Genomic DNA, 23,930 nt, shown 5'->3' on the forward strand with positions numbered 1-23,930 from the left:
TATCTACCGGCACATAACTGCATGGGACATATGTAATGGTTTACAAGCTTTTACTAAAAATATAGGAGAGAATGTACATGTTTCTTTACTCTGTAAAAAATTTTAGGGTATTTTTTTATTTTATTATTTATTATTATTTTATTTATTATTATTTTTATATGGTATTTTTTTTAGACTGGTGTGTAATAAAATACAATATTGTTTAAGGTATTTCAAACATTGGTGCTCTGGACACTAACTTATAGCTAGGGCATTCTCACGCCGAATTCACTGTTAGCCCTTACCCCCTGATGAAGCCAGTTTACTGGTGAAACATGCCGGGGGGCTAAACATTTAGTGTTTTAATCAGCAGTGTTGTATACCAAGTAAGTTCTTTCAGTGTCAGGGTCAATGGTTATGCACGTTACTCAGTTAGGAGCTAGGATGAGGTGCCTCAATACTTTGAATGAGAGTATAGCCTAGCATTGTTTTGCCAATGTCCATGCCAGGGCCGGATTAAGGTTGGTGGGGGCCCCTGGGTGCAAAATATGGTGGAGGCCCCCATTGAATGTAGTCCAGACAGGGAACAGCAATCGCTATATACCACTCCCCAGCAATAGCCATATACAGCTCCCCCAGCAATCACTGTATACAGCTCCCCCAGCAATCACTGTATACAGCTCCCCCAGCAATCACTGTATACAGCTCCCCCAGCAATCACTGTATACAGCTCCCCCAGCAATCACTGTATACAGCTCCCCCAGCAATCACTGTATACAGCTCCCCCAGCAATCACTGTATACAGCTCCCCCAGCAATCACTGTATACAGCTCCCCCAGCAATCACTGTATACAGCTCCCCCAGCAATCACTGTATACAGCTCCCCCAGCAATCACTGTATACAGCTCCCCCAGCCACCACTATATACAGCTCCCCCAGCAATCACTATATACAGCTCCCCAGCAATCACTATATACAGCTCCCCCAGCAATCACTATATACAGCTCCCCCAGCAATCACTATATACAGCTCCCCCCGCAATCACTATATACAGCTCCCCCAGCAATCACTGTATACAGCTCCCGCAGCAATCAGTATATACAGCTCCCCCAGTAATCACTGTATACAGCTCCCCAAGCAACCACTGTATACAGCTCCCCCAGCAATCACTATATACAGCTCCTCCAGTAATCACTGTATACAGCTCCCCCAGCAACCACTGTATACAGCTCCCCCAGCAATCACTGTATACAGCTCCCCCAGCATTCACTGTATACAGCTCCCCCAGAAATCACTGTATACAGCTCCCCCAGCAATCACTGTATACAGCACCCCCAGCAATCACTGTATACAGCTCCCCCAGCAATCACTGTATACAGCTCCCCCAGCAATCACTGTATACAGCTCCCCCAGCAATCACTGTATACAGCTCCCCCAGCAATCACTGTATACAGCTCCCCCAGCAATCACTGTATACAGCTCCCCCAGCAATCACTGTATACAGCTCCCCCAGCAATCACTGTATACAGCTCCCCCAGCAATCACTGTATACAGCTCCCCCAGCAATCACTGTATACAGCTCCCCCAGCAATCACTGTATACAGCTCCCCCAGCAATCACTGTATACAGCTCCCCCAGCAATCACTGTATACAGCTCCCCCAGCAATCACTGTATACAGCTCCACCAGCAATCACTGTATACAGCTCCCCCAGCAATCAATGTATACAGCTCCACCAGCAATCACTACACCCAGCCCCCAGCAATCACTGTATACAGCTCCCCCAGCAATCACTGTATACAGCTCCCCCAGCAATCACTGTATACAGCTCCCCCAGCAATCACTGTATACAGCTCCCCCAGCAATCACTGTATACAGCTCCCCCAGCAATCACTGTATACAGCTCCCCCAGCAATCACTGTATACAGCTCCCCCAGCAATCACTGTATACAGCTCCCCCAGCAATCACTGTATACAGCTCCCCCAGCAATCACTGTATACAGCTCCCCCAGCAATCATTGTATACAGCTCCCCCAGCAATCACCGTATACAGCTCCCCCAGCAATCACTATATAAAGACCCATATAATAACTATATGCACCCCTATAATAACTATATACAGTCCTCCTATACAAACCCCCTATAATAACTATATTTGATCCCCCTATAACTAGATACAGCCCCCTATAATAACTATATACACCCCCTATAACAACTATATACACACTCCCTATAACTATATACAGCCCCCCTATAACTATATACACACCCCCTATTATATACAGTCCCCATATAACTATATACACACCCACTATAACTATATACAGATTCATATTATTGCTATATACACTCCCCCATAATAAATATATACAATCCCCCAATAATAACCATATACATATTCCTATTATTGTGATATACACCCCCCATAATAACTATATACACATTCCTATTATTTCTATATACACCCCCCATAATAAATATATACAATCCCCCAATAACAACTATATACACATTCCTAATATTGCTATATACACCACCCATAATTACTATATACACATTCCTAATATTGCTATATACACCACCCATAATTACCATATACACATTCCTATTATTGCTATATACACCACCCATAATAACTATATACACATATATCGGAGCTCCTATAATAACATATTCTAACCTGAGGACATACAAAAACTACTCTTATATGATCTACTCTGCAAGCGGTTATTTGTCTTTTAACCAGTATTTTGGTCGCGCTGCTTATGACAAAGATATAGGAACTTGACAGTTATCACACGTATCAATGTGAATTTTTTGAAGTGGTACAAGAATTTATTACAACAATATTTTTTAGAAACAAAAGTCTTTAGTTAAAATTATTTGTAAAAGTGGACTACGCGTTTCGGGGCGGGATTGGCCCCTTCTTCAGGTCCAGATGTTTCTGTAACGGGTAGAGATAATAATTTCACATAATGTTTTGAGGATTTCACAATGGAAATATACAGTATTGTTAAACATAATGTATACACAATGTTGCTGGAGAAAACAGTAACAGCCTTTTTTCAGTATACAAGTGGTAGTCTTAAAATAGTGGGTGTTCCAAAAAGACAGAATAAAACATATATATAAAAGGTTCTGAGTGGATCAATAAAAATTCATAAAATACATAAAATTCATAGATGATACATAGAAGTTTTTTATAAAATAGCGATATGGAGCCAAGTTGAAGGTTATAAATTTAAAGATTAAATTCTTTGAAAGTACAGTTAAATCAAAACGGTTGGACCAGAATGTAGTACTAACCTCTCTGTGCTAGGAGGATATTTACAGACTTTTAGCTGATTGCTCTAGAAGAGAGATGTTGTGTGTTAGGGACGTCCGAGAGGGGGATATGTGGTGGTAAAACGATATTAGGATATAAAAATGTGAAAGGGACTAACCTCTTGTGCTGGAATATAGTGGGGATATCTAAGCCTCTGAGGACCTATATTTAGAATGATCCCGCGAGACTGAAACATAAGGGAGTCCGTAATGAATAAAAAGTTACCATAATATGGGGATATGGAGGCTAATGGAGACTTACTCAGTGTCTTGTCTGTTCCTGCCGGCAGCAGATGCGTGAATGATCGCTGCTGATAGTGTATGACGGCTTTTTATAGCGGTGAAGGGGGAGAGTGCATGCGCAATGCAATCAGAATGTACTGCGCGTGCGCCAAAAATCAATTCTAAACAAACATTGGCCAATACTCCAGCAAGATCCCTACTTGGCAAAGACCCTTGCCAAGAACCCCATGCTCACATTCAAACGAGCTCCAACTCTAAAAACATTTTTGGCACCCACAAAGTTACGTTTTACTACAAAAAACGCCACCACTAATCTCCAACACAACACCTTGTTCCCAGCAGTAAAAGGCTCTTTTAGGTGCAATAGCCCAAGATGCCTGACATGCACGATCATGCAACATAAGGCACAAACCTTTACGTCTCATACTACATCTGAGACATTCTCAATACAATCATTTGTCAACTGTTCCTCCGATCATGTTATTTATCTATTAGAATGTCCCTGCTCCCTTCAATATGTTGGCCGCACAACACAACCTTTTAGGGAGCGCATTAACACACACCGCAGTAAGACTAAAGCAGGGTACCTACTACACAGCGTCTCTAGACACTTTAAGTTCCATCATGACAAAGACTTCTCCCAAGTTAAGGCAAGCATTATAGAACAGATTCCAAAACATTTCCCTAATAGACAAGATCAACTTATAAAGAGGGAGAATTACTGGATCTTTAAACTTAACACCATGAGTCCATTTGGTCTTAATGAAACTATAGAAAGAATTTGATATATTTTTTCATTGAATACACCTTGGAGGTCAAAAACACTCAGCGTATTTACATTTGACCATTACCAGGGAATAAATCTTATTTAAATTTTTGGACATTCCTCCTCGCAACATTCCCCGAACCTCTGTCTGATCCTTCTCCACGTATAATTTTTGGCGCACGCGCCATAATTTTTGGCGCACGCGCCATAATTTTTGGCGCACGCGCAGTACATTCTGATTGCATTGCGCATGCACTCTCCCCCTTCACCGCTATAAAAAGCCGTCATACACTATCAGCAGCGATCATTCACGCATCTGCTGCCGGCAGGAACAGACAAGACACTGAGTAAGTCTCCATTAGCCTCCATATCCCCATATTATGGTAACTTTTTATTCATTACGGACTCCCTTATGTTTCAGTCTCGCGGGATCATTCTAAATATAGGTCCTCAGAGGCTTAGATATCCCCACTATATTCCAGCACAAGAGGTTAGTCCCTTTCACATTTTTATATCCTAATATCGTTTTACCACCACATATCCCCCTCTCGGACGTCCCTAACACACAACATCTCTCTTCTAGAGCAATCAGCTAAAAGTCTGTAAATATCCTCCTAGCACAGAGAGGTTAGTACTACATTCTGGTCCAACCGTTTTGATTTAACTGTACTTTCAAAGAATTTAATCTTTAAATTTATAACCTTCAACTTGGCTCCATATCGCTATTTTATAAAAAACTTCTATGTATCATCTATGAATTTTATGTATTTTATGAATTTTTATTGATCCACTCAGAACCTTTTATATATATGTTTTATTCTGTCTTTTTGGAACACCCACTATTTTAAGACTACCACTTGTATACTGAAAAAAGGCTGTTACTGTTTTCTCCAGCAACATTGTGTATACATTATGTTTAACAATACTGTATATTTCCATTGTGAAATCCTCAAAACATTATGTGAAATTATTATCTCTACCCGTTACAGAAACATCTGGACCTGAAGAAGGGGCCAATCCCGCCCCGAAACGCGTAGTCCACTTTTACAAATAATTTTAACTAAAGACTTTTGTTTCTAAAAAATATTGTTGTAATAAATTCTTGTACCACTTCAAAAAATTCACATTGATACGTGTGATAACTGTCAAGTTCCTATATCTTTGTCATAAGCAGCGCGACCAAAATACTGGTTAAAAGACAAATAACCGCTTGCAAACTTCTCGGGCCTCACACCCTGAATACCAGAGGACGCAGCAGCTTTCTTACACAGTCTGCCACACCTGACAGTGTGACAAAAAACCTTATTCCAAACCTCCACATAGAGCGCGTTGTCACCCTCTGAAAACACATGATCTACTCTGGTGATACTGACAGAGCTCGTGGTATACTGTTCACTGTGTTTTTAATTTAATTGGTATCCCTTGAACACATTATAGCACCACTATTTTCCTATTATTATTCATATTTCTTATTATGATGTTGGTAGTGATAAAAGTTATGTTTTAAACCAATTATCTGGATATGGGCATAATTTTTCTGCCAATGGCAGTTTTGACATTTATTTAGAAATTTTAAAGGACACCTGTCATCAGGTCTGTGTCACTAGTCCTGTCACTACTACCTGTTGGAGCAGCTCACAAGGATCCATCACAGTCTTTATCTAGTCATTTCATACATTAATCATTATAAAATCATCTATTCTTTATTATGTAAATGAGGCAGTGATGTCACTCCCGTTCCCCCTCAACTCTCCTCCCCCTGCTCATGTCTGTGTGTAATGTATAGTAAAGCATTGCTAGTGTGTGTGCTGCATCCGCTGACATGCTGCAACCTCCTAATACACAGAGACACAGACATCAGCTACACAAGTACCTGACATGTTCTGCTGTAACATGGCTGCCTGGAGCTGCTGTATCTCTCCTAAACACACACATGCACACACAGGCTGCAGGGGGTGTGGCCACCAGCACCAGGAAGCACATCATTATACAGCCTCACTTCATTATACAGGCTGTCAGTCAAGCACTGGGGGTGTGGCTGTGCCTCCCACTCATGAATAAGCTGGACAGCTTGAATATGCTAATGACTCATTGGACATTTCAAAGGTCATTTGCATACAGCTTTAGGACCTCATTGCTTAAGTTTACAGGCATGTAGAGGCACTATAAAGGGATAGAGGCAATGCTCTCTAATGGCAGTTTATGAAAATCTATTTACATTAGGGGGGTTATTTTGCATGACGGGTTTAAGTGTGTTCACTTTTACAATTAACACAAATTTCCATTCTGATATTTTCCAACTGTTCTGATGATACAACTATCAAGTATCTAGATGGTCAAGCTGGCTTCATTTGCTGCCAATTATACTATATTAATCATAGCCAACTTACTCTATTGTAATTTTAGATCATGGCAGAGGTCCATTATCCAGCTCGATCTTTGCTCCAAACTATTATCCATATTAAACCATTCACCTCTTTCAACTTGTACTGTATATATTTGCACTGCCAAAAACTATTAACCCTTTGTGACCAATGGTCATTAGTGCCCGAATGTCCAGGTACATTTTTGACGTTCTGCTATGCGCTTATTTTAATGATAATATCTCTGGAAAAGCTTTACATATCATAACAATTTTTACTTTTTTTTTTTTCATAACAAGTGAGACTTTAACACCTTAGAGCTCTGCGTTCGATATATCGGATGCTGAGTGCAGTGACTTAGCGCTCAGCGTCCGATATATCGGACGCAGAGCTAATGCCGGTTCAGCTCAAGATCTGAGCTGAACCGGCATCGGGATACACGGGGTGGCGGTTGAAACTAATAGCTGACACCCCAGTGTAACAACCTTGGTTGGAGTTGGCTCCAATCATGGGTGTCTTACACATTAAATGGCGGGGTCAATGCGACCGTGTCATTTAACTTGCCTTTGTGGGGGTCTTTCCCCCACGATTGGCGCCCCGAAAACAGCGTTATGGCAGCCCTGGGGTAAGATCAGAACCCCAGAGCTGCCTGTAGGCACTGCCTGAAACATGGTGTCTGTGACGTCATCTTAAAGGGACAGTGTCAGCCATAAGTACTCCAGAATGATAATGTTGCAAAGTACATGTCCCGCAAAAAACAAGCCATCAACCAGCTCAATGGCCAAAAAAAACAAAAATGTTCTGCCACTTGGAAGACGGCGAAAAATGATAGATTTTTCCTACATTAGAGTTTTATTTGACAAAATATATTCATGTATGGTATCCCCGTATCATATTGACCCATAGAATAAAGATAACATGATTATTAGGCTATACGGTGAACACAAAACAAAAAAAGTTAAAAATCCAGTACAGTATTGGGGCCATGTGATGATGCTTTTCTACTCCTGCCCTCAAAAAAAAGTTCCAAAATTTTTAACAATAAGGGATACCAACCCCAAAATGGTAACACTGGAAAAATAATCTCATCCTGCAAAAAAAATGCCTTCACATGGCCCCAATAACGAAAAAGCGGTGGGTCAATTTAGTTAGAAGTGACTTTATAAGGCCTACAAATGACACTTTTTAGAAACATAACAAAAAATGCCAAAAGGACAATTTAACCCTTTTTGTGCTAACTAAAATTTAACTTTTATTTTCTAAGTTTAAAATATTTGTAAGAGAACATTACATAAGTATTTTGGCTCAGTATTTTTGTTTTAAAATATATCAAGGAAAGGCGGCCGTGCCACTTGACATTTTTATCTCTTTATCCTATTTCCTATACATGGGTGCAGTGTCTGTTCAGCCATTCACTCTGATTCTCACACAGACAAGGGAAGACAACAAGGGAGGGGGAATTTTTAGGATTGGGGTAGGGTAGAGAGGTAGGAGCACACAGGTCTGTGTATCGCTATTAGCCCAGTGTTCAGTAATTTTCAGTATTCATTTAGACCCTGTTCAGGGCGTCTAGATAAATAGCTTTTTCTTTCTTTCCTCTACAAGTGATTATTAACCCCTATTCTCCTCTATCCCATGTATAACATATAGCATCCACTCTAGAGATTGGGTATCAAATTTTGTGGAGCGTTTTGGTATTTTATCCACTGAGAATTTGTACATTTTATGAAAAACACATTAATTTAGTAAAATAAAAAATAATTTCAAAATTGCATCCGATTTTGTTTTAACTCCTGTAAACCAATTAAAAGGTTAACAAAATTCATAAAAGTTGTTTTACGTACGTTGAGGGGTGTAGTTTCTATAATGTGGTAATTTATGGGGTTTTACTTTTATTTAGGCCTCTAAAAGTGACTTCAAACCTGAGCAGGTCCCTCAATAGCAGGATTTTGCTTTTTTAATGAAAATGTTTAAAAATTGCACCTGACGTTCAAAGCCCCATAACATCTTACAAGAATGAGAGTATAAGGAGGTATAAAGTAGACATTTGGTGACTGTTAGTTATTATGTTTTCTTGTGCTATGACTCATGTGTGGAAAAAGTAGAATATTTTGAATTTCAAAAATTGAGAATTTTTCCACATTTTCACCAAATATCTGATTTTCTCATAAATAAATACAAAACATACCACCAAAATTTTGTAACTAACATGAAGTACAATGTGTCACGAGAAAACAATTTCAAAATCACTTGGATATGTTAAAGCGTTCTAAAGTTATAACCACTTATAGTGACACAGGGCAGATTCGAAAAAATGGGCCGTGTCAGGAAGGTGAAAATTGGCTTCAGTGTTAAGGGGTTAAACATGTCAGGATGCATTTGGAGAGCCCTAGTGGTACAAAACAGTGGAGATCCCAACAAGTGACACTATTTTGGAAAGAACACCCCTTGGAGAATTAAGCAAGGTGTACCGTATATACTTGAGTATACGCTCAACCCAGTATAAGCCAAGGTACCTAAATTTACCACCAAAAACTGGGAAAACCTATTGACTCAAGTATAATCCAAGGGTGGGAAATGCATTGGTCTCAGGGTCCCCAGTATAAAGCCTGCTGGCTCCTCTTGTATATACCCTGCCAGCCCTCTGTAGAATATAGCCTGCCAGCCCCCTGTAGTATGTAGACTGTTAGCCCCCTGTAGTATATACCCTGCTAGCTCCCTTGTAGGGTATAGCCTGCCAGCCCCATGATGTATATAGCCTGCCAGCCCATTGAAGTATGTAGCCAGTCCCCTGTAGCGTATAGGTTGCCTGTAAAAAAACCCCAAAAAAACGGAGTACTCATCATTCCGACAGCTCCTCTTCTATCTTCATGTGCGCGGCAGGTCAGCAACAGCAACCCCTTCCATTTCATATATACAAGGGGGTGTATATACTGCCTCCTCAGTTCTTTTAATAAATACTGCCCATCTGTACCATCTCCTGTAGTGGTCCACAGACCCTGAACCCTGACACTGCATTAGGACGGAAATTTTTTGCTGTATGATACGCATGGGTCCTGGCCCAGATATAGCATCAGTTTGTGGGAATAGAGGCTTAGGGTGATGCCAGACGTGGCGCTTTGTCTGCGCTTGCAAACGCAGACAAAGCTGCGCCCCACAGTTTTTTTCCGTTAATTTAATGCAAAACACCGGCGGCTCGTTCCCGACCGCAGGCGTTTCCATAGAAAAGCCGATGCGATCGGGCTGCCCCGGGGGGGCGCGGCTTTGTCTGCGTTTGCGTGCGCAGACAAAGCGCCACGCCTGACATCACCCTTAGGGCGCATGTACATGTTGCATTAGTACTGTGTTACATAAACACAATGCTTGCATTAGGGGAGGGCCTCAGCTTGATTGCAATTTAATTTCCATTTTAACATGCGCGGTAACCCGCACCAGGTGTTTTGTATTGTTTATATGCAAGACACCAGCTGCAGGTTACTGATCACATGCACTGGAAACGAAATTGTGATCGGGCCAAGGCCCATGCCAGATGCTAGCTTTTCTAAATGGTAGATTTCAGGATAAAAAAATCCACATGTAAGGCTACGGTCACACGTGGCCTTTTGAATCAATTTTTAAGCAGTCCGTTAAAAAAACACATGCGTTTTTGACAGGTTCTCAAAATTAATTCTCTTAATTAATCTTAATTAAAACTGGTCAAAAACGCATGCTTTTTTTGATGGACTGCTTAAAAACAGGCCAAAAGGGCCTTCAAAATGCCACGTGTGACCGCAGCCTCAGAGCTAAGACTTACTACCATGGTCAATTTATGAACCACAAAATATGCAGTGTCCTGTTTCATGGACATACATGCAAACAGCGTTCATGACAGGACTGAACAATATAATTATGTATATAATTATGAATACAGTTCAGTGCAGGGACTCCTAGCATCTTTACTGACTATATATCCTTATGATGATAGGAGTCCTGTCCCCAACACTAATGTTGTTCCTTGAATTCCCATGCTTGTCTGGTTGAAGCCCTAGTACACATTTTGTACATAGGGCCTTATCCTTCAGTTTCAAAGCTGGCCTGTTGGTCAGGACCGCTGTAGCATAAATGTCAATGTTTTCTCACTGGTGTCCTTTTTGGGGCGCTGCAACACATGTTCTTAGACGTACTGAAAACGCTTGTGTTTTGTATGTTTACTATACGTTTGGCTGGTTTGAACCGTTTATCTCAATTTCTAGAAATGTAGGCACCTATAACTACCACCTTTGCTTAGTTCATTGATTCTCGGTTTGTTCTAGTAAAACGCAAACAAGTTTCAGTGTAGTGCGAATAAGTGCAATGAATACTACTGAAGGCTGTAATTTGCAGCACTTAATGGGGAAATGTATCGCTCTTGTCTTCAATTTTACATAAATAGACAAGTTGGACAAAACTACTAGAAGTTACATTTTCTTTTTTGAATTTAATCTCACTTATAGGGCAATGTCTTTTAAATGGCCTCGTACTTTCGAAGAAAAATATGTACAAAAGTAAATAAGTAAAGAAAGTAAGAAAAAAATAAGCTCACCCCCGCCCCTCTCCATAGGAAGTTATGGAGCACGGCGCCGTACTACGGACAGAGATAGGACATGTCTTATCTCTTTCCGGGGTACGGAGCGGTACGGTGCCGCACCGTAACGCTCCCGTAGGGCGCCGTGCGCCCGTTGCCGTCTATGGGGGATGTATATTGGCCGTATATACGTCGGCCGTATATACGTCCCCCATACGTGTGAATATAGCCTCAGTTTGTGAGTTAAAACATATTTTCTGTAATCTCATGTAATGCGTCACTTTTATGTTTTTAACTTTTGAAAACTGTAGTGATAATCTAACATGAAAATTCATAATGATAAACCAGGAGCACTTACTCATAGATCCAGGCACCGTGGATGCAGTGAACTTTTTATATTTGTTATGCATGGCCTCCTTCCTTTTAAAATAAACTTTTAAACTTACTTATTTTGGACAGAGTGTGTGAGGGGCTCTGAGGGGTGATTCAACGCAAGTATGCTTTTTACTGGAGACATGTTTCTTTTTACCCCTGCTATATTTTAAGGTGTTCTACTCAGTGAATAAAATTTACCCCCAAACTGTATTCTTTAATTCTCCTATGCATGGGAATGTTAACTATTAAACGGTTGGTCCTGCTTTAGATATTTAGTCAAGGTTAGAGGATGATAATGTGCAATGTCCTTATATGCAAAACTCAATGATATCATGTTAACAGTCCATTAGTGCAAGCAATGATCTATAAACTCTGACAGACTTCTGCAAGTGCCGCTACCTTATCACAGACAGTTAAAGGGGTTATCCGGTTATAAAAAGTTACTTATGGCCTGGCTGGGGCGGGCTATTTAATAATAATAAACGTGTACTTAAGTGCTCCGGCGCGGCCGATGCCCCACACCGCGGACCGTTTAATCAATGCCCGTTTGTTTACAAAGGCCCAGAAGCTGCGCACAGGGAGCTTCCGGCTGGCGATGTGGCCGGCTCTTCCCACCCGTCTCTATCTCTCAGTGTTGTAAGCACTGGAAGATGTTGTCGGATGGGAGGTTCCGGCCAGCAGGAAGCTCTGTGTGCACCCCTGTAAACAAACTGGCGCACAGATGAGACGGACCACGCCGCGGGACATCGGCACCACCGGAGGAGGAAAGTACACATTTATTATTTTTAAATAGCCCACCCCAGCCTTGCCCTAAGTAAATGTTTATACCCGGATAACCCCTTTAAGTCACATCCAATCATCAATTGACATGTGTGCAGTTTGGTCACATAGACTTGATAGGGACTAAGCTGCACACTACCCACATGACAAATACCTTTCTCCAATATGAAAAAAAAATTGTGTATATAAGTAGTACATACATGCAATCCAGGACTTAAGCATTCTGATAAAATATCCTGATGCTCTGCATCATTAACTATCTGAAGAACTGTCCGGCGGGTCTCAGCTGGCTGTGAAGGTGACAAAAGGTGAGTCAAAAGCCTTCCAAGTTGAACACGGAATGTGTCTGTACAGAGATAAAGTATAGATTTCCACTGATGCCTGGAAACGCTTGTTCTGCCTGAGCCCTGTAGATGGACCAAAAATATAAACATCATTATTTTCTGTTTCTTTAGACATGATACTTTTGTAGCATACTGTGCATTTAATTGGTTTTATTCTGTAGCAGATGCATGTTTTTTGTTTAAACTCCCCTCCCCACCCCCACAAAAAAGAATTGTGGGTCTTAGAAATTGCTGCTATAATTCTGCTTCACATTTATTAACCTTTTAGTGTATGTTTAAAAGCAAGCAATTCTCTAATTTTGATTAAGACGACAACTGATGCTTCAGTCAAAGCACGGAAGGATTACATGGGAGATACAAAGGGATGCATTTCACTGCCTAAATGAAATAACAGTACCATTCTTAATGTGGTGTTACCAATCAGCCCAACCATTCTCACGTGTACTTTAAAAGTTTGTTGCAACTGCAGGTAAAAAAAAAAATGAAAGAAAGAAATAAATAAAGAAAAGTTATGTGGTACTGATGATCACCCTTGCACCACAAGAAGGTCTCAATGTGACAGGCTTCCAGGACCCAGGACTATGGAAATTCACACAAACTCCAGAAGGCAGCACAATTTGAATGAAACAAAAGCTGGAGTGGAGCTGGAGTCCAACTGCCACCTGTAGCTACTACTGTAATCGTATCAACGAAACTTGAGCTGTGGACACACTGCTATTTAAAAAGTACAGATCCTAACATTAGCCCCCAACATGTTTTGCCAGAGGACTGGCTTCATCAGGGGTTCACAATTAGCCCGAACCCTTGATGAAACCAGTCCTCTGGTGAAACATGTCGGGGGGCTAATGTTAAGATCTGTACTTTTTAAATAGCAGTGTGTCCACAGCTCCAGTTTCGTTGTTACGATTACAGTAGTAGCTACAGGTGCCAGTTGGATGTGTTCATATAGGGCCAGACAGAGTGCATGATGTGACAGTTCACAAGTGATACTACATCCATTGGTTTGTATAGAGGGAATATCCATCAGTCAGTATATGGGATATACCCCACACCAGGTGTGACGTCTCATAAGCCTATTACAGGGACCTGACTACATGCCATTGTAGCAAATAATAGAAACAACAGGCTACTAGGCTAATGGCCACCTATTTAGGTCTTTAAGTCACACTAATCACATTGAGTGGTAATAGGGATTACAATCAGTATTTTAACTGTTACAAACAATAACACCTCAACTGACCAATTCTCATATCATTTGAAACAAATCTGAGCGTGAGAATAAACGCCTTTTATGCCCGTCCGTGCGCCCATACAACAGGTTACCACCACATATGGGGTATCAGTGTACTCGGGAGAAATTCGGTATCACAATTTGTGGAGCCTTTTTCATTTAATCCATTACAAATGTTTAAAATTAATTTTCCACGCAAAACAACTTAGCTGTTGTTTGTAGAAGCCTCCTCATAGAAACCAAATCAGATCAGTCTGATAGAACAGAACCCTAATAAACACAAATATTAAAATTTGTAGACCACACCTCCATTTTGTTTTAACCCCTATAAAACACCTAAAGGGTTAACAAATGTCTTAAAAGTGGTTTTTCATATGTTGAGGTGTTTAGTTCTAGCTATTATTAGGCCTCAAATTTTGAGCCTCATAACATTCTAGTAAAATATGTGGAATCTTAAAATACCATGCCAACATAAAGCAGACATTTGGGAAATGTAAGTCTATTTGGGTGCTATGACTATCTGCATCAAAAGTAGCGAATTTAGAACTTAGAAAATAAAGAATTTTTCCAAATTTTTGCCAAATTTAGTTTTTTTCATAACTAAACACAAAAGATATCATCCAAATTTTTAAACTAATTTGAAGTACAATGTGTCACGAGAAAATAATCTCAAAATCCCCTGTATATTGCGTTCCAAAGCTACAAGCACTTATAGTAACACATGGCATGGCAGAGTCCCTTAGGGTTTAAGAACTGGTTCTGTTCCACAGGACTGGCGCATAACAAATGCGGTGCCAATATACAAAAAAGGAATAAAAGCGATTCTGGAAACTACAGACCTGTTCTAACTTCTGGTGTGGGAAAAATATTTGCTGGGTTTGTTAGAGATGCTATCCTGGAGTATCTCATTGTAAATAACCTTATAACCCAGCTTAAGCATGTGTTTATAAGGGTTCTGTCCTATCAGACTGATCTGATTGGCTTTATGAGAATGCTTCTACAAACAACAGCTAAGTTGTTTATCTGGCAAGGCACAGCAAGAGGGTACAGCAGATCTCGCGTGTTCTGGAATAGCAGACCTGTGGTAGGAGAGCTGATACGCTAGCAACCAGGGGACTGTCTGCTCCAGTAAGAAGGGTAATGAGAGCACAGGCAAGGTCAGACAGGTGCTGGTAGTGGGAGATTCGATTATTAGGGGAACACACAGGGCAATCTGTCACAAAGACCGTGTATGCATACCTTATAAGCATAAACTAGGAAAATGTTCTCAAAGACAAAATGGGAATTTTTCTCATATATTTTTAAAAAGTCCTGTGAGAAACACATACCATATGGGAAAAAGGATTAGAGGAACGAGAAAAAGCCAATGTGGCTAACTAGTCTTGTAAGGAAAGCAATAAGCGAGAAAGATAAGGTGTTTACGGTGCTAAAACATGAAGGTGGCTAAGAGGCATTACAGGATTATAGAGAGAAAAATAAATCCTTTAAAAAGCAGATTAAGGCCGCGAAAATAAAGACGGAGAAGAATTGCCAGGGAGAGCAAAAATAATGCCAAATAATTTTTTTAAGTAAATAAATGATGAGAAACTACAAACAGAGAGTGTGGGCCCTCTTAGAAATAACATGGGGGTCATGGGGGAAGGAGATGAGGAAAGGGACAATCTACTGAATGTCGCCTTCTGGACTGTCTTTACCCAGGAAAATCCCCTGGTGGAGGACACGATGAGGAATGGTGTAAATATTCTTTGGAATGTCAACAGGTTAACCCAGGAAGAGATATGGCGCCGCCTCACAACCACTTAGATAAATCATTGGGGCCAGATGGCATACACCTCCGGGTTCCACATGACCTATGTACTGTGATAGACAGACTGTTATTTTTAATATTTGAAGATTCACTGAGGACTGGTTATGTTCCACAGGACTGGAGCTTAGCAAATGTGGTACCAATGTACAAAAAAGGATCAAAAAGCGATGCTACAGACCTGTGAGTCTAACTTGTGTGGTGGAGAAAATATTTGAAGGGATTGTTAGAGATGGTATCCTGGAGTATCTCACTGTACATAACCTTATAACCAAGTGTCAGCATGGCTTTATGAGAGATCGGTCCTGTCAGACTAATCTGATTGGTTTCTTCGAGGAAGTAAGTTCCAGACTGGATCTGGGGGACACAGTGGATGTTGTATATCTGGACTTTTCAAAGGCATTTGACATTGTGCCACATAAAGTTTGGGTTGAAGTTACCAGTGGAGTGCCACAGGGATCAGTATTGGGGCCACTTCTTTTTAATATTTTTACTAATGACCTTGTAGTGGGTTTACACTGTCAAGTTTCAATATTTGCAGATAATACTAAGCGGTGTAAAGTAATAAATACTGAGGTCGATAGTTTAGTATTACAGAGGGATTTGTGGAAGCTTGAGGTGTGAGCAGAGAAATGGTTGATGAGGTTTAATGTAGATAAATGTAAAGTTATGCACTTGGGCCACAGTAACAAAAAGTATAACTATGTTCTAAAAAGGAGCTAAAAAGGACTTGGGGGTATTGGTGAATGGTAAACTTAATTTTAGTGACCAGAGCCAGGCTGCTGCTGCTAAAGCAAAAATAATCATGGGATGCATCAAGAGAGGAATTGATTCTCATGATAAAGACATAGTTTTGCCTTTATATAAATCCCTGGTCAGACCACACATGGAATATTGTGTACAGTTTTGGGCACCAGTGTATAAAAGGACATACTAGCACTGGAACGGGTGCCCAGGAGAGCAACCAAGATTATTCAGGAATAGGGGGACTAGAATACAAAGACAGATTACAAAATTTGGGATTATTCAGTGTAGAGAAAAAATGGCTGAGAGGAGACCTCATTACAATGTACAAAAACCTGAATGGACAGTATACGGATCTCTCCAAAGATGTTTTTATACCTAGGCTTTTAACCAGGACAAGGGGACGATTCTACCATCAACATAGACAAAGGTTCTTTCCTGTAAGAGCAGTGAGACTATGGAACTCTCTGCCGCAGGAGGTTGTTATGGAGGACTCTATAGACATGTTATAGAGAGGCCTGGATGCCTTTCTGGAGAGAAAAAATATCACGGGTTATGGGGAGAAAACATTTATTTAATTCTTAAAGGTTGGACTTGATGGACTTTCATCTTTTTCCGGCCTTATATACTATGATACTAGTGTGTAATAGGCATCTCAGGGATCTCATTATCTCTCATCTATCTCAACTCTCTTTCTATGCTTCAGATACTAGTACAATGTTCAGAAGCTAAATGAAAGTGTATATAAACCCTGTAATCTAACCCCATTTCCTGCACCCAAAACTAGATGGATCCTAATGTGTCTGCTAAGAGAGTCCACAACCACACCCTGGAACCTAGAAGTGGAACCTGGAATTCTAGAAGTGTAGGCAGCTGTGGAACAGATTAAAACCATAGTAAACATTTACAAATGCATGCATTTTTCAACGGACTGAAAACACATGCTTTAAAACGGTCCAAAAACCGTGTGGCTTCACCCTTACACTGACCATCGCTAAGTAATAGCAGCTAAAAAAGCAATAAAACGAGAAAAAATGTGAAGTAACTGGTTAAAATGATCTTTATTGTGTTATCACTACTAGGAGATTGAGAATTTTCTATTATGGGAAAACCACCACTTGGGTAGTTGTAATTTGATCACTTAACCCCTTCCCGATGCGCGCCGTACTAGTACGGTGCGCGCTGGGTCCCGGTGCATGGAGAGGGCTCGCGAGCCCAGTCCTCTCCATAGCCGGTAAGTCTTTGCTGCATTTTGGAATTTTACACTGACCAGCCTAGGAAGTGATAGGAGCTAAAACGGCAATAAAAGAGAGTAAAATTGTAGGTAAGGGATTTTCTTTATTGTGTTAACATCACTATGTGATTGAAATTTGAGAATTTTGTTTCATGGACAAATTTCTTTAACTTTTATTCAAAGAGTCACTGCATGTTTCCGTGCACTGATTTCAGTCCAAAGCTTTTCATCCAGTCAACAAGTATTTTGCTCTGAATTGATGAAACAAAAGCACCTTATGAGATGCTTTTGTTTCATCAATTCAGAGCAAAATACTTGTTGACTGGATGAAAAGCTTTGGACACTTATTTTGAGTTATGACTCAAAATAAGTGTCTGGTTTGGATTAAATCCTTGTCATGCAAGACCTGTTAAATGGACTGAAATTGGGGGGAAATTATCAATCTTACTATTCCAGTATACTGGAGTAATTTGTACCTGAAATGCTGCACCTGATTGTTTTAGACCATTTTACAGCAATTTTCTGACTTCTCAGAAAAGTGGCTTGACCTAGGTAAAAGGGGTGTGGCATTGTCCGTGCACCAGAAAATTCATTGTGTTGTACCAAACTAGATCAACTAATAGGTGGTGCAAAGTATGATTCACCAGTCGTATAAAATTGTACATACCAATGACTGTTGTATCCCTTCAATCATGATTCTAAGTAATTCACTTTGAAATTCATTTCTCACATGGGCAACATTCAATAGTAACTCATCTTCAGATTCTTCGGAATGTAATTCTGTCCCACCTTTTTCTTCTACAATATCTAAAACAGAGCAAATTAAAACAGGTTTATAACAATTCCTCTATAAATACCTTTCATCATTAGCAGCACTTTTTTTTTAGGTATAATTATCATAATATATATAACAGGTAAACTAAATTCATGGGAAGTGTTCAGGAATCAAAGTTGTGATAATATGGACTAACAAGGATTCCTCAAATTGAAAATTGTCCTGTTACTGACCTAAGGATTTAGACCAAGGGTGATCGTCACAAGGATACTGCTCAACTTAAAGTAACCAGCACCCACGATGCATCAACAACCATAGTTTTACTTACCACTTCTGGGGCTGCTCGGTTCTTAGTCCTGACACCGGTGCATTGAACGCTTCCATCAGTTATGGAAGCGCTCACTAGACTTTGTCAGTAGGGTGTTGGGCACAACTCGAGGCATGACAGGCCGTTAGTTGTGGGGTTGGGCACTCCTGTTTTAGGCTTCTAAATGAGATGAAAGTGGATTTCCATTCTCAACTGCTCAAAAGCCCAGAAAAACAGGAGTCTGTGACCTTTTTGATAATTTAAATGGTGTTGGAGTCAGACTTGGAGAAATTGAGGAGTCAGAAGCAACCGATTCTACAGGGCTGTAAAGAAGTTAAAAAGCAGCTTTTTTTTTTTTTTTAAGAAAACCTTAATATGAAAAAAATATCAGCAAACTCCAGGAACGCAGCACCTCATTCCTTGTTGTAGCGGGAGAAGCTGGAGACAGGGGGGGCAGGGGGGGGGCGGTGATCTAGCGGTGAGACAAGAGGACAGAGTTTGCTGAGAGCTTCTGAGAACCTTCCAAAGCCTGCGGAGAGCATCGAAGACGGACCTCCGCTTGTGATCCTCAGGCAGTGACATGAGGGGCTTTCCGGGAGAGCAGCGCCTGGACATCGCTTGGGAAGGGATCTACAAGGAGAACAGCGGAACAGTGCACCCTGATGGCACTAAAGCTCCAAGCAGGACATAGACTTGGGATATGCCTTGATCAGAAGGCAGGCACTGCAACAAAGAGCAATATAAAGAGCGTCTTCCTAGGTTGATTGGCCCGATAACCATGTGTAATCATGTGTGACCCTGCAGGACACCCAAAACTTGGCACCTGGTTGCCCCCATGGAGGGGGCATAGGGGGCTTATTAGCTGTTTGCTGCTCCTGACGCCTATGAGATAATGACCCCCACTAGCTTTCACCAGCCTATGTCAGTTCCCAGGCAGCCCGACCCGATTCTGCCATTTAACCTGCCATTATTGGTGAATAAACAGATCTTTCCCTTATTCTCCTCTTCTTGCAACATGTGCATTTGCTACCAGAATAAGATGGAATAAGTCAGTCTTCCAGGGCCTTTGACTTCTTTCTTGAATTAACCATAACTATCTACCTATCTGGAATAATCGGAAAGTATAAGTGTAGCCCTGAATATAGTCTCTAAGCTTACTTTCTTTGGCTGAGTGCAAGATTAACCTTTTTGGCTGACTATAAGCATATTCATCTTGGCTGATTGCATGGCTGATTAAAATATCAATGCTTTTTGAAGATATATCATCATAGGAACGTTCTTAAAATTTTTGCCATGTTGAAACATGGAGTGAGATAGCCCTATCCTTTTTAGAATCTTATGGTCATAGACAATAATGTTTGAATTAGCCCCCCGTTGGTTTTTTTGCTTAGAAAAAGGTATAAATCTTATGGGTTTGTTACCCTTAACATTTGAGACGTGGTAGTGTTGTAGTTTGCTGATAGAGAAAAGGAAAAAATAAAAAACTTTTTGGGAATAGGGACAATTTTTCCATTTCATGCATAATGACAGGAGGTAAAAATGTATTGAGTATTAAAGTGAGTCTCAACAATTAGAGATGGCACTGCCGTTTAAAGGTGATCAAAACTTACCCCCTTCTCCTAAAGCTCAAACGACAAATGGAAACCAACAATCCTTACTTACAGTAGAAGTGATGCAGAATATATTATATAGATTTGAAATAAAAATCTTAAACAAAGCTAACTGAAGTGACATCATCCCATAACAATTTATTGGTTTCACATAATGAATTAGAAGTTAAAAAAAACTGGAGCTAAAAATTGGAGATATAGTAGGCTTACAAGAGACACTCAACATTGAGAATTCCCTATGTTTATCTGCGCAAAATCTAATGCCAAAAAAGCGGGGATGTGCATGATGTTTAAAAATACTTATGTTCACCCTCACAAGTAAAATGATCGATGATGAAGGAAGATACATCATAGCCTTAGGGGAAATTAATGATATCCCATATACTTTCGTGGCAATATATGCCCCAAATGGAGGCCAAAAAAAACCCTTCTTTAAAAAAAATAGCCGCCTTATAAGATGAAAATGCTAAGGAGAAAATCATTGTAATGGGTGACTTTAATGTTCCCCCAGATTGGGGACTGGATTTCTCCTTGGGTACGAGAAGTGATAAAGGAGATCTAACTCAAATAATAAATGAAGAGACTGCATGATGTGTGGCGTTATCACCATTCCGGAGAAAGGGACTAAACTTTCTACCCTGCTAAACACCTCTCGTACTCAAGGATCAACTTTTTTTTTGGTAAAAATCTAAATTTAACATCATGTCTATACTCTAAGATAGGACAAATAACATGGGTAGATCATGCCCCAATATTCTTAACCATTAAGCTCTATTTCTTTTATAAACACTCTCTGGAAGTTAAACGAGGCTCTTCTAAAAAATGAAAACACTCAGAAGTTAATATCAAGGGCTATAGATGAGTTTATTAATATTAATGATACCAAAGCAGTTTCTGATGAGTTCTATTGACCACATACAAACTAAATATAAAAGAAATATTTAAACAAATAGCAGCGGGGGAAAATAGAGCAAAAGAAATTCAAGAAATTTTATTACAGATTATCACAGTAAAATCGAATTAAAAAACCCTTCGGAAAACATCGGCAATAAGCTACAGACACTTAGAGCTACATTGAGACTACTGATGCTATCAGACTATGAGAGATCACTTAGGAAAATAAAGTCACAAAATTATATGCTGGAAGCAAGTGGGATTCTCGCAAAAAAAAAAAGAAATAAGGAAAAAATAGCGAATAAATCTTCTTCAACAGAGGAGTAAAGTTCATCTGAGAGATCCCAGATAAGTAGCGAAGGCCTTTAGGAAATATTATGCAACATTGTATAAACTGAAAGACAACAAAGACACACCTCAACCTTCTATAGAGGAAATTCAGAAAATTCTCTCCTTTGTATCACTTCCAAGTATATCTGTAGACCAAGCAAATACTTGGCAATGCCATTTCATAAAGAGAAATTTAATTTAGTCCTAAAGGAACTTAAATTAAATTCAGCTCCAGGACAGGACGGCTTGACAAATATGTACTATTCCAATTTTGTTTCTGAGCCTTTTTAGTAGGAATTTTAAACTTATGGCAGAATAAGGGCATAGTCTCAAAGATGAATGCAGAAGCAATAAGAGTGATCCCGAAGCAAGATAACCATAACTGGAAAATTACAGGCCAATAGCATTAATTAGCAAGAATTTGGCAAACAGATTGAAAAGAATAATACCTAGTTTAATTTCTACAGATCAAACAGGATTTGTACATGGGAGACAAATTAGGGACGTGACCAGGAGAATGATTGACCATATCCATGTATCAAAGTCCCTGGGTGCCCCGGCTGCATTCCTGTTGTTAGATGGTGGAAAGGCCTACAACAGGATGCACTAGAGCTACCTAAAGGAGGTCCTGACCAAATTTGGTATAGTTGACCAAATGAAAAAGGCAATTTTGGCTCTTTACGCTGCTCCCTCAGCAAAGGTCTTGGTTTCAGGTTATTTGTCATCATCATTTGATATATACAATGGCACTCGCCAAGGTTGCCCTTTATCTCCAGGAATATTTGCTCTTATAATGGAGCCCCTGGCGGAAAGCAAAAGATCTAACCTAGAAATTGTGGGTATCCCAGTGGAAGTAGAGAGACATACAATTTCCCTATATGCCGATGATGTCATCATCTCCCCGAAAAGTCCCTTTTTAATTTATTACAGACTTTAAGGCTTTTTTCAAATATAGCATATTTCAAACTGAATAAAAAATACTCTGTAGCCATGCCGTTAAATATCCCTCCCATAATTTAACTGTATATTCTGCAATGTATGGGCTGTCTAAGGGGTCAATTCTGCTCAAGTCAACCAGCTAGTTAGGTGAGAAATATATACATATATAGAGAATAAGGGAATTGTGAAGTAGAAGGAACTCCTTGAACAAGTCAAGGATACTTTAGTATGCCATGAAACAAAAGGAGGAAAATGATAAAGGAGATGTCAGTTTCCCCCTAAAATACCATTAGAAGATGCTGGATAAAGTACATTTCTCTTTGGGCATTTCTAATTTCTCTGTGTATAAAACAAAAAGATGCTACCGAAATGTACATTATGTAAAGTATATATTGAGAGTGCCCTGAAAGGCTCTGACCTCCTGCTAATTCTTCCTGGTGGCAGCTCTGCCCTAATCTGGAGGAGCACTTCTACGCAGGGTCTGCGCCAGTTCAGGCGCTGTGCATAGGCAGTGCATGGGCGGGAACACCCCACAGCAGCCAACACCATGGTCCAACACCACCTCCTCCCCGCCCAAATGGCAAAGGTTTTCACATGTACAAGCCGTTTTAAAATCTGCCCCCATCTCTCCTATCCTATCTCATATCTATCAATATATCTACACAGCCAAATATGAAATAGATAAATAGGAGATGGATAGATAGGATATGGATACATGGATAGAGAATTCAAAAAAAGAGACAGGACTCCTCATGGTAGACAAAAAGCAAGGTGTCTTTAGCCCATCGCTTGTGACACTGAAACATTGCACGATGGAATAAAGACACCCATCAGGAGTGCTTGACTACCATCATTATATGGAATTATATGACTGAACCCTGCGTAGGGTTTTTCTGGCTTTGCACCCATCATCTGTTGTGCTGCTCTGGACTTTCTTTTGCTTTAGATAGATGGATAAGAAAGAGAAAAAAATAGCAGCACTCCAAGAATGTAAAGTGATCACTTTACATCCTTGGAGTGCTGCTTTTTTTTTTTCATTTTTTCTTTTTCTTACATTTGGAGGACCTGTCGCTTGCCCCTAAATAATGTCCATCTACCATTTCATTATCTATTTGTGCTGTTGAAGATTTTCCTTCTGTAGATAGAAAGATATGAAATAAATACAAGATATATAGATAGGAGGTGGATAGTTGATAATTAAAAAAATATGGTGCTGCTGGATTATTTAGATAGGTAGATAGATAAGATGAAGCATAGATAGGATAGATAGCTGCATACAATACAGAAAGATAGTTTGATAGATATTAGATACATCGAAAGGTAGAAGATAGATCGATTGATGACAG

The 23,930-nt window shown here is 40.0% G+C and overlaps 1 protein-coding gene across 3 annotated transcripts in view; it reads right to left on the minus strand.

Moving 5' to 3' along the window:
* LYST (lysosomal trafficking regulator) overlaps nucleotides 1-23,930 on the minus strand; it is a 511,246-nt gene that overhangs the window by 180,598 nt on the left and 306,718 nt on the right. For all 3 annotated transcript variants that reach the window (XM_072141114.1, XM_072141113.1, XM_072141115.1), the window contains exons 29-30: nucleotides 18,397-18,536; nucleotides 12,573-12,779 (exon numbers count right to left, since the gene is read on the minus strand). In XM_072141114.1, the coding sequence (XP_071997215.1) occupies nucleotides 12,573-12,779; nucleotides 18,397-18,536 (347 nt within the window). The remainder of the gene's footprint in view (nucleotides 1-12,572; nucleotides 12,780-18,396; nucleotides 18,537-23,930) is intronic.

Source organism: Engystomops pustulosus, chromosome 3, assembly GCF_040894005.1.
Source record: "Engystomops pustulosus chromosome 3, aEngPut4.maternal, whole genome shotgun sequence".
Taxonomy (NCBI): domain Eukaryota; kingdom Metazoa; phylum Chordata; class Amphibia; order Anura; family Leptodactylidae; genus Engystomops; species Engystomops pustulosus.